The sequence below is a fragment of the Neomonachus schauinslandi genome, chromosome 1 (genome assembly GCF_002201575.2).
Source record: "Neomonachus schauinslandi chromosome 1, ASM220157v2, whole genome shotgun sequence".
Lineage (NCBI taxonomy): Eukaryota > Metazoa > Chordata > Mammalia > Carnivora > Phocidae > Neomonachus > Neomonachus schauinslandi.
Window position 1 is genome coordinate 83,687,477 of NC_058403.1, and position 14,318 is coordinate 83,701,794.

Here is a 14,318-nt window from a genome sequence, read left to right on the forward strand (position 1 = left end):
GTCCGTACTCTCAAGAAACTCCTCTACTAAAACTCTATAGGTCATCATCATTAATGTTAATAAACCTACTGCATAATTTAAGTACTCTCAAATTCCATTTTAATATTAAATTAAGGTAAAGTAATAGGAAATTTTGGAAATATTGTAGCGTTTAAAATTTGTAGTCAAAGCAGAAATTGCAGAACTCCAAAAGTAATTTTCTAGAGAAGGCCTGAAATTTCATTCAGCCATCTTAGAGATTACACATTTCCTTGGAACACCATGGAAACTTTCGTTCACATCAGCCAGAAATCGAGGGACTTACTTTCAACTTCTATTTAAATTATATTCTGCCCATGGCTATGCAAGTTGCAATGCTATTACAAAGCTCAGTATCATAGACATCAGTTGTTAAGCATTTTAATGACTCCAAATGGGCACAGGGTTTTTTGGGGGGTAACTGAAATGTTCTAAAGTAAGGTTGTGATAATGGTTGCACAACTCTATAATACACTAACAACCATAAAATGTAAATTCTATCTTAAATAAAAGCACCTTCAATGGCCAGTAGTATAAACCTTAAGATGCCTCATTCTAGGTAAAAAAAAAAAAGGTTATAAACAAATTTTTATATAAAATTATATCCCCTATCAGGTACTTAACATATCTCCCACTCTTCCCAATCCCCAAAGATTTACAGAGCTGCAAAGAGAAGCGTATCAAGTTTTTATCTCCTTAACAAACTACAGATCCACAGTTGTTTAAAAAAAAAAGCAAGATGCAAAACAGTATTAAAAAAAAGATCTTAATTTTAGGTCACATCTTCTTTTAGCTTTTCACTGGTTCCAATTAATTTGTAAGATGAAGTTTCAGTTCCACCAGAAAATCTTTAATACATGTCTACAGAGCACTGCCTCAAGGCATGATGATACTGGCTACTAAACCCATGACTGAAATTGTACTGCGATTAGCATTTACAGCTGTGTGTGTTTGTGGGGGGAAAGGGAAGAAAATGAGGAAAATCAGAATCACCTGCACACTGAAAAAAAAACACCAGGGAGAGAATAAACCAAAATGTTAACAGCTGTTATCCAAAGGCAACTTTTGTTTCCAAAATGCCCTCATGAGCTGACCAATATTACTGTTTTTAAATTAGAAAATTTTACTTAAAATTAAATTGCTGCTATGCTAAATGAAAGAAGCCAGAATCAAAACCCTCAGCATACTGTATGAATCTACATAAAGGACATTCTGGCAAAGGTGAAACTATGGGGACAGGAAAACCCTCTAGGATCTCGGGATGAAAAGAGAAGGTGACTACAAAGGCGCATGAGTGAAATTTGGGGGACAGTGGAACTCTTCTTTTTTTTTTTTTTTTTTTTTTTTTTTTTTAAAGTTTTTTTTTTTTTTTTTGAGAGAGAGAATGAGAGAGAGCACATGAGAGGGGGGAGGGTCAGAGGGAGAAGCAGACTCCCTGCCGAGCAGGGAGCCCGATGCGGGACTCGATCCAGGGACTCCAGGATCATGACCTGAGCCGAAGGCAGTCGCTTAACCAACTGAGCCACCCAGGCGCCCGACAGTGGAACTCTTCTATCTCCATTGTGTTGGTGGTTGTTACAGGACATTTATGAAAGCTCACGTAATTATGTCCCAGAAAGGTGAATTTTACCACATGTAAATTAATCTAAAAAAATTCGTGTAGTTAAAATAATAAATTGCTTGTGCAGTAAACCAATTTTTTTTCCAAGTGAGCAGTTCCATGGGATTAAAAAACTGGGGATATGAACTACTTCAAACCCTTCATTTTACAGAAAAGATATGCTCAGGAGTGCACGGATGGGTAAACACATGGGAATTCTAGGTCTGTACTTCAGTTTACCATTATCTAACTTCAAATCCAGGGCTCCTCCCACCTCACCATTCTCGATCTTCCAGAGTTCTGAAGACCTCAGTTTCCACAATGTACAAGTGGATTACAATAGGACATAAAATTCCAAACGTTCAAGTGCAATTATTTTAGTACACACAATGTGGCTAGGATCCTTCCCAACCTTTGCCAAAGTACCACCTTTCTTTGTGAAGTAAAAATGAGTAATGGACTCAACGTCTAAGTAGAAATCAAGCAGATTTGTAGAGTAAGGATAAGGATCAACAATACTTCAGAGTTCCAAAATGGGGACATTCACTGTGAATTTGATTTTTTAAAAAATCTATGAAAAACCAAACACTACAGAGGCGCCTGGGTGGCTCAGTCGGTTAAGCGTCTGCCTTCAGCTCAGGTCAAGATCCCAGGGTCCTCGGATGGAGCCCCGAGCCGGCCTCCCTGCTCAGCAGGGACTCTGCTTCTCCCTCTCCCTCTGCCCCTGCTCATGCTCTCTCACTCTCAAAATAAATAAAATCTTTAAAAAAAAAAAAAAAAAAACTGTAAACAATCTTAAACTTCCAAACTGATAACCTTAAATAATCTTATAAAATAAAAATAAGAAATGAGTATTTTCTGTAGCGATCAACACCAATACTTGGCTAAAAAAGCAATGTCCTATCTACCATCCACATGCTACAAAGTAAAGGCAAAAAAATTTTACTTTTTCAATTTGCCAGGGGGGGAAAAAGCATACCTCCGTTACACAACTGTATCACCATACAGTGGGACTACGAAACTTTTCCATGGGCGGTGTGCAAAAATGATGAACCTTACATACCCTTGACAGGAAAAGTATGGCAAGCCCATTCTTTGTGCATTGTGGCACAACTGTATCTAGGGTAAGAAAAGGCAACCACTAGGTTTCAATAACAGAAGTCAATGAAATATCTACTCAAATTTCACTTAGATCTTTTGTTTGACACCAAATGTTAAATCTAGACTGCTAATATATGGAGTCAAGCAAAAAGACTCCTTTCCACCGGGCAGTCACTGTTTTTACTTTATGTTGACCACCTAAGGAGACTTAAACTTATAAAAAGCTTAGGGAGATCCTTTAGACGCCAAGTGATTCCCTACCAGGTTATTACCACGTGACAGTTAAACCAAATCCACATAGCTTATCAGTAAACTACAAAAGGGAAAACAACGCTAACAAGAGGAAATTACGACCACCCTGTGGGACAAAAGGTACGCTGAAATGAAACCCAGAGAGAATATATTCTGCGTACACCCAATACTCCTGTATTAAGAGGAGGCCCTTCATAAAAATAGCCAGGACTCTCAAACATTTGAGATCCTGGCTTAGTAAGATTGACTGACAGACACAGCTGGGGAGATTTTGTATTGATCTTGTAATATCGTGGTATACTTTTGGAGAAAGAATCGGGACAAGGGGCCGTTATAATGGGAAAATTAAACTGTAAGGATTTCATTTTCAGTTATGTGACCCCTACACTGGAAGCCCCCACTAAATTCCTCTACTCTCGAATTCCTCTTCTGTTTTCCAGTCCCCATCCCATAATAATGCATCTCGCGGTGCAAACAAACAAAAAACCTCGTGGGGAAGAAACAAAAATCAACAGTTCTTTCCAAAAACACTGGATAACTAAAATTTAAGAAATTAGTCACCTCCCCACCACTCTCCCTGATCGACTTCTTTTTTCAATCTTACTTTAAAGCCTCTAACTCTAGCCTTTTCTTCCGTAATAAAAGGGCTAAGGCGCCGCCCAATTTCCCAGGCCGCAAAAATATTTCAACCCGCCACATTACAAGGTTTTCAGTTTTCTCTTCGATCCTAACCCTCAATTCGGCACCCGCTTCACCGTGAGACACTAAGTTTATTATCCCCAGACCCTAATACAAAGGTGAATTCTTAAGATTCCGCGACGCAGCCAGCCCCCCCCCCCCACAAAGGGGTGGGGAGGGGTCGGAGCAGCGGGCCGAGGCGCTCCGGCTCGGCCCAGTCCGAGGGGCGGGGGAGCGGCTGTGACCACACAATCCCACCACCTCCTTTCACGACTCCCCAACCTCCCGGCGCTCAGGCCTGCTTCCAGGGAGCTCCCCGCCGCCCAGCAGAGACTCGGCTTCTCCTCACCGGCCCGCGAAGGGCCGCACTAGCATCCAAGAAGAAGGTTCATAAGTAGGAAAACGCAAGAGATGTCCGACGTGTTGTTTCAAAACATAACGGAGCCCTGGCCCCCGAGACCGTTAAACCGCGGGTGGAGGGGGGAGAAGCGAGGAACCCAGCAGCACCGGGCTTCGGCCTGGCCACCCTTTTCGACTCCAAACCTCACTCTCCGGGACCACCAGCCCTCCCCCAAACCTGCCTTAGCCCCCAGAACACCCGACAAAGCGGCAAGAGAGTCAGTACCTTGTAGAAAGCCCCGTTGGAGCCGCGAACCTCCACCGTCAGCTCCGCCATGTTGGAACCGCAAAGGCCGCTGGGAAGAGATTCTAGAAACTTTCCAACCAGAGGGGAGGAGGGGGGAGGGGCGTAAAGGAGGCGGGGGAGGGGCGGGGAAAACAGGGCGGGGACTGGGATCCCCCGCCCCACACCCCTGGGGTCTCACAGCGCAACTTCGACTCTCCCAGTGGGATCCCTCCGCTCCTTACATCACTGGTTCTGGGCTCCGCCCGCCGCTGCCAACGCCCCGTTCGCCTCCCGACACAATCGCCAGACCTTTGCTGACCCGCACCTACGTCCCCGCCCTCCAGTGCCCACGGCTTCCCTGCTCCGGCCGGTGGGTACCTCCAGCCGCCCCGGCGTGAACTGTCTGGCCGCCGCCTGCCCCACTCATCTGCTTTGCGCGGCGCTCGGGCATTCTGCCCCTAAGCTTCTTGCAAGTGCTGGTAGCCCTGGACTAACTTCCTCACGAGGGAAGACCAAGTTTGGGGGCTCCAGTTGCCCACTGGCACAAACTTTGGGGCGGGGGAGGGAGCGTAAAATTGTACATACTATGTCCTCCAAATTCTTTCATCTCGCACTTTTTTATTTAAATTGGTGGCCTTCTCTTCACTCAAATCCACAGTTCCACGCCTCCTCACACAGTTCGCTGGAGCCCTCTCCCCACCTGTTAACGTTTCAGCTGGTTAAAAGTCAGGCTAAGTATTGAAGTTAGTTTTGAGTCAGACGTGTTTACAACTTGCGTGAGAGTTTACGTTAATACCCATTGTTAGAAGTGGGGAAACTTGGTACTGAGCAGGACACCACGTTTTCCCCTTCGGCAATGCATGCAAATTTCCACAAAAAGGATCAAAGCAGAGTCATCTTGTATGGCTTTCTACCAAGCATTGTGTTGGAGATAGTTTGAATATCTATTTTGACAATACCAAAACCTTTTCCCAAAGCAAGGCCTTTGGAAAAAATCCTAGGACTATTTTATGTGTGTGTTTTATTACCATTTTGACAGAAAAACTTTAAAAAGGATGCTTTGCTGGCACTCCATACTCGCAAAGAAATGCCCATGGGCCCAGCCCTTCTGAGGACGGGGGTCCTAAAAATAATGTACATAACGTCTCATCAGCACATCTACATCTCCAAAGGTTCAGAAGGAAAACAGTCTGCAACAGTGTTGGTATTGCTTTGCTATATACAAAATTATCTTTTTTTTTTTTTTTGGACTGAGAGAGTGAACACAAGCAGGGGGAGTCGGAGAGTGAGAAGCAGGCTTTCCCCGCAGAGCAGGGAGCCCCCTGTGGGGCTCCATCCCAGGACCCTGGGTTCATGACCAGAGCCAAAGGCAGGCACTTAACGACTGAGCCACCCAGGAGCCCCCAAAATGATCTTTATAAAATGTTGATTATGGTGAGGAAACCGTAAACAAACTAAATTCCCTCAATGAGTTATGGCCACCATTTATTAAGGGCTTCATCTGTCCAACACTTTATATACCATCTTATTATGATCTTTCAGAATTACAATGCGATAGTTTGCTTTTTATTCCAACAGCTCTATTGAGATATAATTCACATACCATGCATTTCATCCATTTAAAGTGTCCAATTCATCGGGTTTTAGTACATTCACGGAGTTGTGCATTTACCACCACAATCAATTTCAGACATTTTCATCAGGCCCAAAAGAATTCCTGTACCCGTGGGCAGTCCCCCCATTTCACCCAAGCCCCAGGAGCTATGCAATCACTAACCTACTTTTTATCTATAGATTTGCTTAGTCCAGACATTTCATATACATGAAATAAATCATACAGTATGTGGTCTTTTATGACAGTTCTTTCAGTGAGCATAGTGTTTTCAAGATTCATCCATGTTGTAAGCATGTATCGCTACTCATTCCTTTTTATTGTCAAATATACCATTGCATGGATATATAACATCATTCTATTAATTCATTCATCCTTTGATAGACATTTGAGTTGTTTACACTTTTTTGGCTATTAGGAATAATGCTGCAATGAAGATTCCTGTTCAAGTTAATAGATGGATGTTTTCATTTCTCTTAGGTATATACCTAGAATTGAAATTGCTGGCTCATATTGATGCCAGCAGGCTGGCCGTCCTTGGCTTCATACAGGATGGATATCAAACGTGAGCCAGCAGGAGGTGAAAGCAGAGTTTATTGAAGATAAAGAGAAAGCAATTAACAGAGTGTCCAGGAGACTCAGAAAGGAAAGGAGTGAGTCTCATCTTTCTTCGGGGCCTGGGGATTTTTATTGAGGGCGGAGTTCCGGTGTATGGTCCTCTCAGGCATCCAGGAACCAGTTAGAACAAAGACAAGAGCCCAGGTGTCATTCCTTGGAACCAGGGGATCTTGCATTCAGATGTCTAGCTCCAGTGGTCTGGAATGTGCATTAGGATAGCTTCCCTGGTCATTCTCATCTGGTCCTTCTTTAGATGTTATTTATTTTGGAGAACCATTACTCCTTACAAGGAGGATAGACGCTATTTACAAGGCACGTGTAAAGTGGGGTGGAGAAGCAGGAAAAAGGAGCAAAAAGCAGATTTTTATAGAGTCCTTCAGTTTCCCTGTCTTGATATGGTAATAACTCCACTTAATCTCTCGAGGAATTGCTAGACTCTTTTCCAAAGTGGCTGCACCGGGCTCCTGAGTGGCTTAGTCTGTTAAGTCTCTGCCTTAGGCTCGGGTCATGGCCCCAGGATCCTAGGATCGAGTCCAACATCGGGCTCCCTTCTCTTAAAAAAAAAAAAAAAAAGGTGGCTGCACCATTTGCATTTCCATCAGCAATGGATGAAGGGTCTAGTTTGCTTTATGGGTTTTTCTTTCTTTCTTCCTTTCTTTTTTTTTTTTTTTTAAAGATTTTATTTATTTATTTGAGAGAGAGAGAGAACACCTGAGAGGGGATAGGGTCAGAGGACGAAGCAGACTCCCTGCCAAGCAGGAAGCCCGATGCTGGACTCGATCCAGGGACTCCAGGATCATGACCTGAGCCGAAGGCAGTCGCCTAACCAACTGAGCCCAGGCGCCCTCTTTCTTCCTTTCTTTTTCTCTCTCTCCTCTTTGTTTCTTCCTTCCCTTCTTTCTTGTCCTTTTGGCCTTCAGTGTATTGTTTTCTTCTGCTTCCCAATGTGAGTGACTTTGGGTAGGGCTGCAAAAATTCCATTTGGACACAAACTAAAGTATTCCATATTATCTGAACTTTGAAGAATTTAAGTTGGTCCTCTTCAGGACATGCATGCTAAAAACATTTGAGTTTGCCCCCACCCCCACCCACTCCCGCCAACAATTTACTACTACTGCTAAGTAGACCTCATGATTTCCATTAAGCAATTGAGATTCACAGCAACCAGTCATTTATCTAAGATCGCACAGTTCTAAGTAGCAGACTAGAATTTAAGTCTTCCCCCTTCCATTTCTTTTTTTTTTTAAGATTTATTTATATGGGAGAGAGAGAAAGAACATGTGCCAGCAGGAGGAGGGGCAGAGGGAGCAGGAGAGAGAGAATCTCCCGAAAACTCGCTGCTGAGCACAGACACCCCCGCCACCCATGCAGCTCAATCTCAGACCCTGAGGTCATGACCTGAGCCAAAACCAAGAGTTAGACACTTAACCAACTGAGCCACCCAGGAACTCCCTCCCCTTTCCATTTCTTCTTTTTTTTTTTTAAGATTTTATTTATTTATTTGACAGAGACACAGCAAGAGAGGGAACACAAGCAGGGGGAGTGGGAGAGGGAGAAGCAGGCTTCCTGCAGAGCAGGGAGCCCGATGCGGGGCTCGATGCGGGGCTCGATGCGGGGCTCGATCCCAGGACCCTGGGATCATGACCTGAGTCGAAGGCAGACGCTTAACGACTGAGCCACCCAGGCACCCTTCCCCTTTCCATTTCTAAAACCCCTATCAATGACCCTGTTACAGTCATAATGAAATATTACACAAAGTTTAAAATGTTGATGTAAATCTATTTTCATCATCTTGAAAAGATGTTTGTTATTAAAAGGAAAGAATGTCAATTATATCTCACTGGAAAAAAATAAAAGTAAAAAAAAATTTTAAAGGAAAAGAAAGGCACAAAACAGCATGCATAATCACATTTAAAATAGTGTATTAATAGTGTAAATTTCCAGAAGGTGGACTTATGGTTGACATAAATTTTATAATTGTTATATTTTTTTGCACTGTTTGGATTTTTTGGAATGAGCAAATCACTTGATTCTCACATTAAAAAGTATTATCATGTTTTAAACACTATGCCATGGACTTTTCTGCAGCCATTAGAGATGAAGTTTTAGAGTAAAATTTATTGACATGAGAAAATGTTTATAACATACCTATAAAAAGAAGATGGTTAAATACTATTTGTGGAATCGATTTTGTACAGAAAATATATACATATATTGCATGAAAATACATTGTAAAGACTTCTACCAAAAAATTAACAATGGTTATCTTAAGGCAGTATCATTATGAATGATCAGTTTTCTCCCTGTTTTCGGTTTTCCAAGTTTTCTGCCGTGATAAGTAGTACCATTTCTAATTTTTAAAAATTATAAATGAAATAAGAAAGTGTTCTTGGATGCCTGGGTGGCTCAGTTGGTTAAGTGTCTGACTCTTGATTTGATGTCAGCTGGTTGTCATGATCTCAGGGTCATGAGATCGAGCCCCCACATTGGGCTTGGTGCTCAGCGGGGGGGAGTCTGCTCGAGAGTGTCTTCCTGCCTCTCTCTCTGCCCCTCCCTTCTTCTAATATAATTAAATAAATCTTTAGAAAAAAAAGAATGTGTTCTTTAAAAATAGAATTAAACATGTGCATAATGAAACTTTGTACACACAGCTACTGAAACACTAAGAATTTAAGATATTTATCAACTTTGTGGCACTATATTTAGTTTGAGTTGTATTAATGAAATGTGATATGGAAACATGCTATCATTGTTTTAAATCTTCTCTAAGTACTGCCTTGGAAAATAATTTAAACTTGACTAAATTGGGACTATGAGTTTTCCTTCCTGAAGAAACAAAGATTTAGAAAGTGTGAAATATGGGTGCCGGGCTGGCTCAGTTGGAAGAGTGTGTGACTCTTGATCTTGAGGTTGTGAGTGTGAGCCCCATGTTTGGTGTAGAATTACTAAAAGGAATAAATAAACTTAAAAAAAAAAGTGTGAACTAACTTTTAATATTTCAACCAACAGTTTCCAAAACAAATTGTGTCCTATTTTATAAATAGCTAATGAAAGACTCAGGAGTCATAGTTTAAAATATTTCAGCTTTTGTTCCACAGGCATCTTTGATCTTTTTTTTTATAACTCCATGTTATCAAACATGGAGTATAAGAATTAATATTAAAGAAAACGACATTAAACCTAACTAAATAGAGTTTAGTTGTCTTTATATTGTAGTAAGTCCCTCAATCTATTTCTTATGACATTGGAAAATCAAGGTGAAAGAAGAAAGAAACCATATTGGTTTTATTTTGTAAGTCAGAAACTGAATCTCCTTCCTCCCCAAGGCCCTAACCTAATGCAAAATTGAACTTAAAGCAGAAAGGACTAGATCACATGTCCACTTGAAGAATAATTAATAGAATTAAGAGCATGGGCTCTGAACATGGATTGCCCTTTTGAAGTCCAGCTCTGTCATTTTCTAGTTTGAATTATGTGTAAATGAGAAAGAAAATTTTATTAATGTGAAGACAATGCTTTTAGGCTACTAAAATTTTTACTCTACTGGGGCACCTGGGTGGCTCAGTTGGTTAAGCGACTGCCTTCGGCTCAGGTCATGATCCTGGAGTCCCAGGATCGAGTCCCGCATCGGGCTCCCTGCTTGGCGGGGAGTCTGCTTCTCCCTCTGACCCTCCTCCCTCTCATGCTCTCTGTCTCTCATTGTCTCTCTCGCAAATAAATAAATAAAATCTTAAAAAAAAATTTTTTTACTACTTGCTTTAAAATAAATTCCTATTAAAACAAAACCAAGTGTAAAAATAACCATGAAAATAGTACAGGTAAGTATGGGTACCTTTTAAATTACTTTTTAATTAATTCTGCCAAAACAAAATACCTAGAAGCCAATGGGGAAAGACTTGTAAATTTGAATACATGAACATTTGAAACTTCTCAAAGGAAAAAAATTATCATAAAGTCAAAAGATAGACTGGGGGGGAGGGACGACTATATTCCTTACCAAACAAAGATCTCTTGAAAACCATAAGGAAATACAAATAATCCCAAAGAAAAATGGATAAAGGGCATGAACAGTTGACATAATACTAAATATAAATGGTCAATATACTAAAAACACAACTAAAACTCTCAACAAAAGAAATACATCTAGATACCACTTTTTCCCTCTCTGAAACATAAAGATTTATAAATAATATACATATATAAAATAATAAATATATAGAAATATATAAAGTTTGATGAAACAAGTATTAGAAAAAATTTGGAAAAGGGTCATATTGGTAACAAATGCGTAAATTGGTTCAACCTCCATGGAAACTTTTTTTTTTTAAGATTTTATTTATTTGACAGAAAGAGACAGCAAGAGAGGGAACACAAGCAGGGGGAGTGGGACTGGGAGAAGCAGGCTCTCCGCCCCCAATGCGGGGCTCGATCCCAGGACCCTCGGATCATGACCTGAGTAGAAGGCAGATGCTTAACGATTTAGCCACCCAGGCACCCTGCCATGGAGACATCTTTAAATGGTATCAATGTTTAAGTTAATCATACTGTTTAAGCCAGCAATTCAAATTGTAGGACTTTTACTTTATCTGTCTCTGTCTCTCTCTATCACCTTTGGAATTTCCTAAGTGGGATAAAGTGTCTTTTGTTAATCATATGGAAGCTTTTTGAACACTCTTGAGTTTATGCCAATGAGGTGTTTTAGGATGGCGCCCCCAGATTGCTTCAGGATTAGGCTGGTCACCAGAAAGACCAAGGGATTAGAGGGTTGGAACTTTCAGCCCCACCGCTGACCTCTGGTAATGAAAATGGGTGAGTGGCTGGAAATTAAAGCTCTGTAAAAACAAACAAAAAACAACAACAACAAAAAAACTCTTGAACCAGGAGATAAGTTGATGCGTCCACATATTGGGAGGGTGGTGCATCCTAGTTCCCTAGGGACAGAAACTGCTATGCTGGTGAACTTTCCTGACTTCACACTATGTACCACTTCATCTGTATCATTTATAATTTCCTTTATAATAAACTGGTAAGCATAAGTAAATGTTTCTGTGAGCTGCTCTAGCAAATTAGTTAAACCCAAGGAAGAGGTCATGGAAAACTCCAGTTTGTGGGCTGAAGCACAGGACAACCTGGACTTGGCTATTGGCCTCTGCAATAGGTGACGTCTTATGGGACTGGTCCCTTAAACTGTGGGATCTGATGCTATCTCTAGGTAGATAATGTCAAAATTGAGTTAAATTTTCAGAACACCCAGTTAGTGTCTGCTCAGAATTGGAGAATTGGAGAATTGTTGGGTGGTATTGAAAAAAAAAAATCACATCTTTAAAATACCTTCACAGCAATAACTACAGTACTGTCTGACCAAACAACTGGGCACAATAGACTAGACAAGCTGACAAATAAAATTAACCATCATGGTCTCTGACTTCTAGATGCTCCTCTAACGGGCTCACCTGATTAGGTCAGTTCCATCCAGGATCATCTCCTTTTTAAGTAACTTGAAATCAATTTATTAGGAACTTTAACAACATTTGCAAAACTCCTTCACCTTCCCCTATTCTATTGGTTGGAAGCAAGTTACATATTCTGCCCACACAAAAACATGGGTACCCAGGGAGCAAGCATCAGGAGAGTCATATTAAAATTCTACTGACGGGGCGCCTGGGTGGCTCAGATGGTTAAGCATCTGCCTTCGGCTCAGGTCATGATCCCAGGGTGCTGGGATGGAGTCCCGCATCAGGCTCCTGGCTCAGCGTGGAGCCTGCTTCTCCCTCTCCCTCTGCCTCTCCCCCTGCTCATGCTCTCTCTCTCTCTCTCTCTCTGTATCTCTGTGTCTGAAATGAATAAATAAAATCTTTAATAAATAAATAAATAAATAAAATTCTACCAACCGTAATATAAAGAGAGCAGAACCTACCGGTGACTCTGAGAATCTGTGAAGCACAGCCTTAGCCAACCAGCCTCTCTCTAGACTATTTCTTTTATTTATTCATTCATTCATTTTATTAATTTATTCATCTGATTTATCTAAAACACTTAAAAGAAAGCCAAATACATAGTAAACAGTAAAGTGGTGACATCTTTTATGTTTTAGGCAATTATTGATAGTGTATGACCAATGCTAGGTGATAGAAGGGAATATAAAAAATCAGACTGGGGCTGCTGGGTGTTAAGTGTCTGCCTTCAGCTCAGGTCATGATCCCAGGGTTCCAGGATCAAGCCCTGCATCAGGGTCCCTGCTTAGCAGGAAATTCTGCCTCTCCATCTGCCTCTCCCTCTCCTTTCCCTGTCCATCTGCCTCTCCCCCAGCTCATGCTCTCTCTCACTCTCTCTCTCTCAAATTAATAAGATCTTTAAAAAAAAGTAAAGAAAAATCAGACTGATCTCTGTTTATAGTTTGGTGGTTGGGTAGAGGATAGCTCCATAAATAAGCAATACAATTCAAACAGAACTGTTCTACAACTTTGCCCCATGTAAAATGGATATTCCAAGGAGAAATGCCAATTCTGTGCTGAGAAGTCAGTGTGCCTCCACAGAGCAGAAGACTATTTAGTGGCACCTTGCAGACACTGTAGTTGTCATGTAGTCAAGGAAGGAGACATTCCAAACCCTAGAACAGCATGAAAAATGACCAAATGTATGAAAGAGGAAAATTTAGTCCAGCTGAAGCTTTTTAGTCTGTTCACATAGAATTTGGGAATATTTCTATCTCATTGTATTATACCACTTAATTGAAACATTTTGCACTCATATTATTTTCCACCAACCTGTAAGCAAGCACTTTGAAGGAAGTTTCTGGGTTTTTTTTTTAAAGATTTTTATTTATTTATTTGAAGAGAGAGAGGGAGAGAGTACAGAGGGAGAGTGAGAGGGAGAGAAAGACTCCCCGCTGAGCAGGGAGCCCGAGGTGGGGCTCAATCCCAGGACCCTGAGATCATGACCTGAGCCAAAGGCAGACGCTTAACCGACTGAGCCACCCAGGCACCCCAGAAGTTTCTGTTTATACTCAACTGTACTCGGTATTTAGTAAATATTTGGTAAATGATGGATGGAATTTGGACCCAATTGGTATGAATACTATAAGCCATGTTAAGAGGTTTAGAATTATTGTATTTCTGAAAGGCAGCTGTAATGTAATGTAATACAAGAGTAACAACGCTACAGTCAAACTACTGGCTCTGCCACTTGCTAGCTGCAACTTTGAGCAAGGATTAAATGAAATAATATGTATAAGGAACTTAAAAGAATGCCTGGTATATATTAGATGTTCAATAAATGGTGATGGAGTTAGATAATGAACAAGCCATCACAAGTTCAGAAGTAGGGAGATCACTTAACCACGTTTGGGTCTTAAGGAAGAAAATTTTTAACAGTAGAGAGGAAGAAAGATTTTAAAATCACAGTAGTGAAGACAGAAACCAGTTAAAAGGCTATTGCAAGCTAGATAAGAGATAAATAGAACCCAAATAAAAGCAATAAGAATGAAGAAAAAGAGATAAAATTGAGATATTTAAAATGTTGAAGCAATGGGATCTAATAGCTAGAGATATGATGAGAAATGAGAGACTCAAGGATAAATGTTAGCTTTTATTTGGGCAATTGGCACATAATGATGCTATTAGTTTAGAACATAAGGGAAGATTTGTGGAGGCAGATAAGAAGTTCTATTTTGGAAATATTGCATTGAAATGTTTTCAAAACATCCTGTGAAGTTTTAGTAGAGGTGTAGGGTAGAGATTAAGTTTTGGGAGTTTGGGAAAAGAAAAATCTGCTCTAAGCTCCACGTTTTGATGAAACCATATACTTTCTTGCAT

At 40.9% G+C, this 14,318-nt stretch overlaps 1 protein-coding gene across 1 annotated transcript in view; it reads right to left on the reverse strand.

Moving 5' to 3' along the window:
- Positions 1-4,334, reverse strand: part of FXR1 (FMR1 autosomal homolog 1) — a 58,231-nt gene extending 53,897 nt beyond the window's left edge. The window contains 1 exon segment of the mRNA XM_021692624.2: positions 4,275-4,334. Coding sequence (XP_021548299.1) covers positions 4,275-4,325 — 51 coding nt within the window. The 5' untranslated portion in view covers positions 4,326-4,334.
- Positions 4,335-14,318: the final 9,984 nt, after the last annotated feature.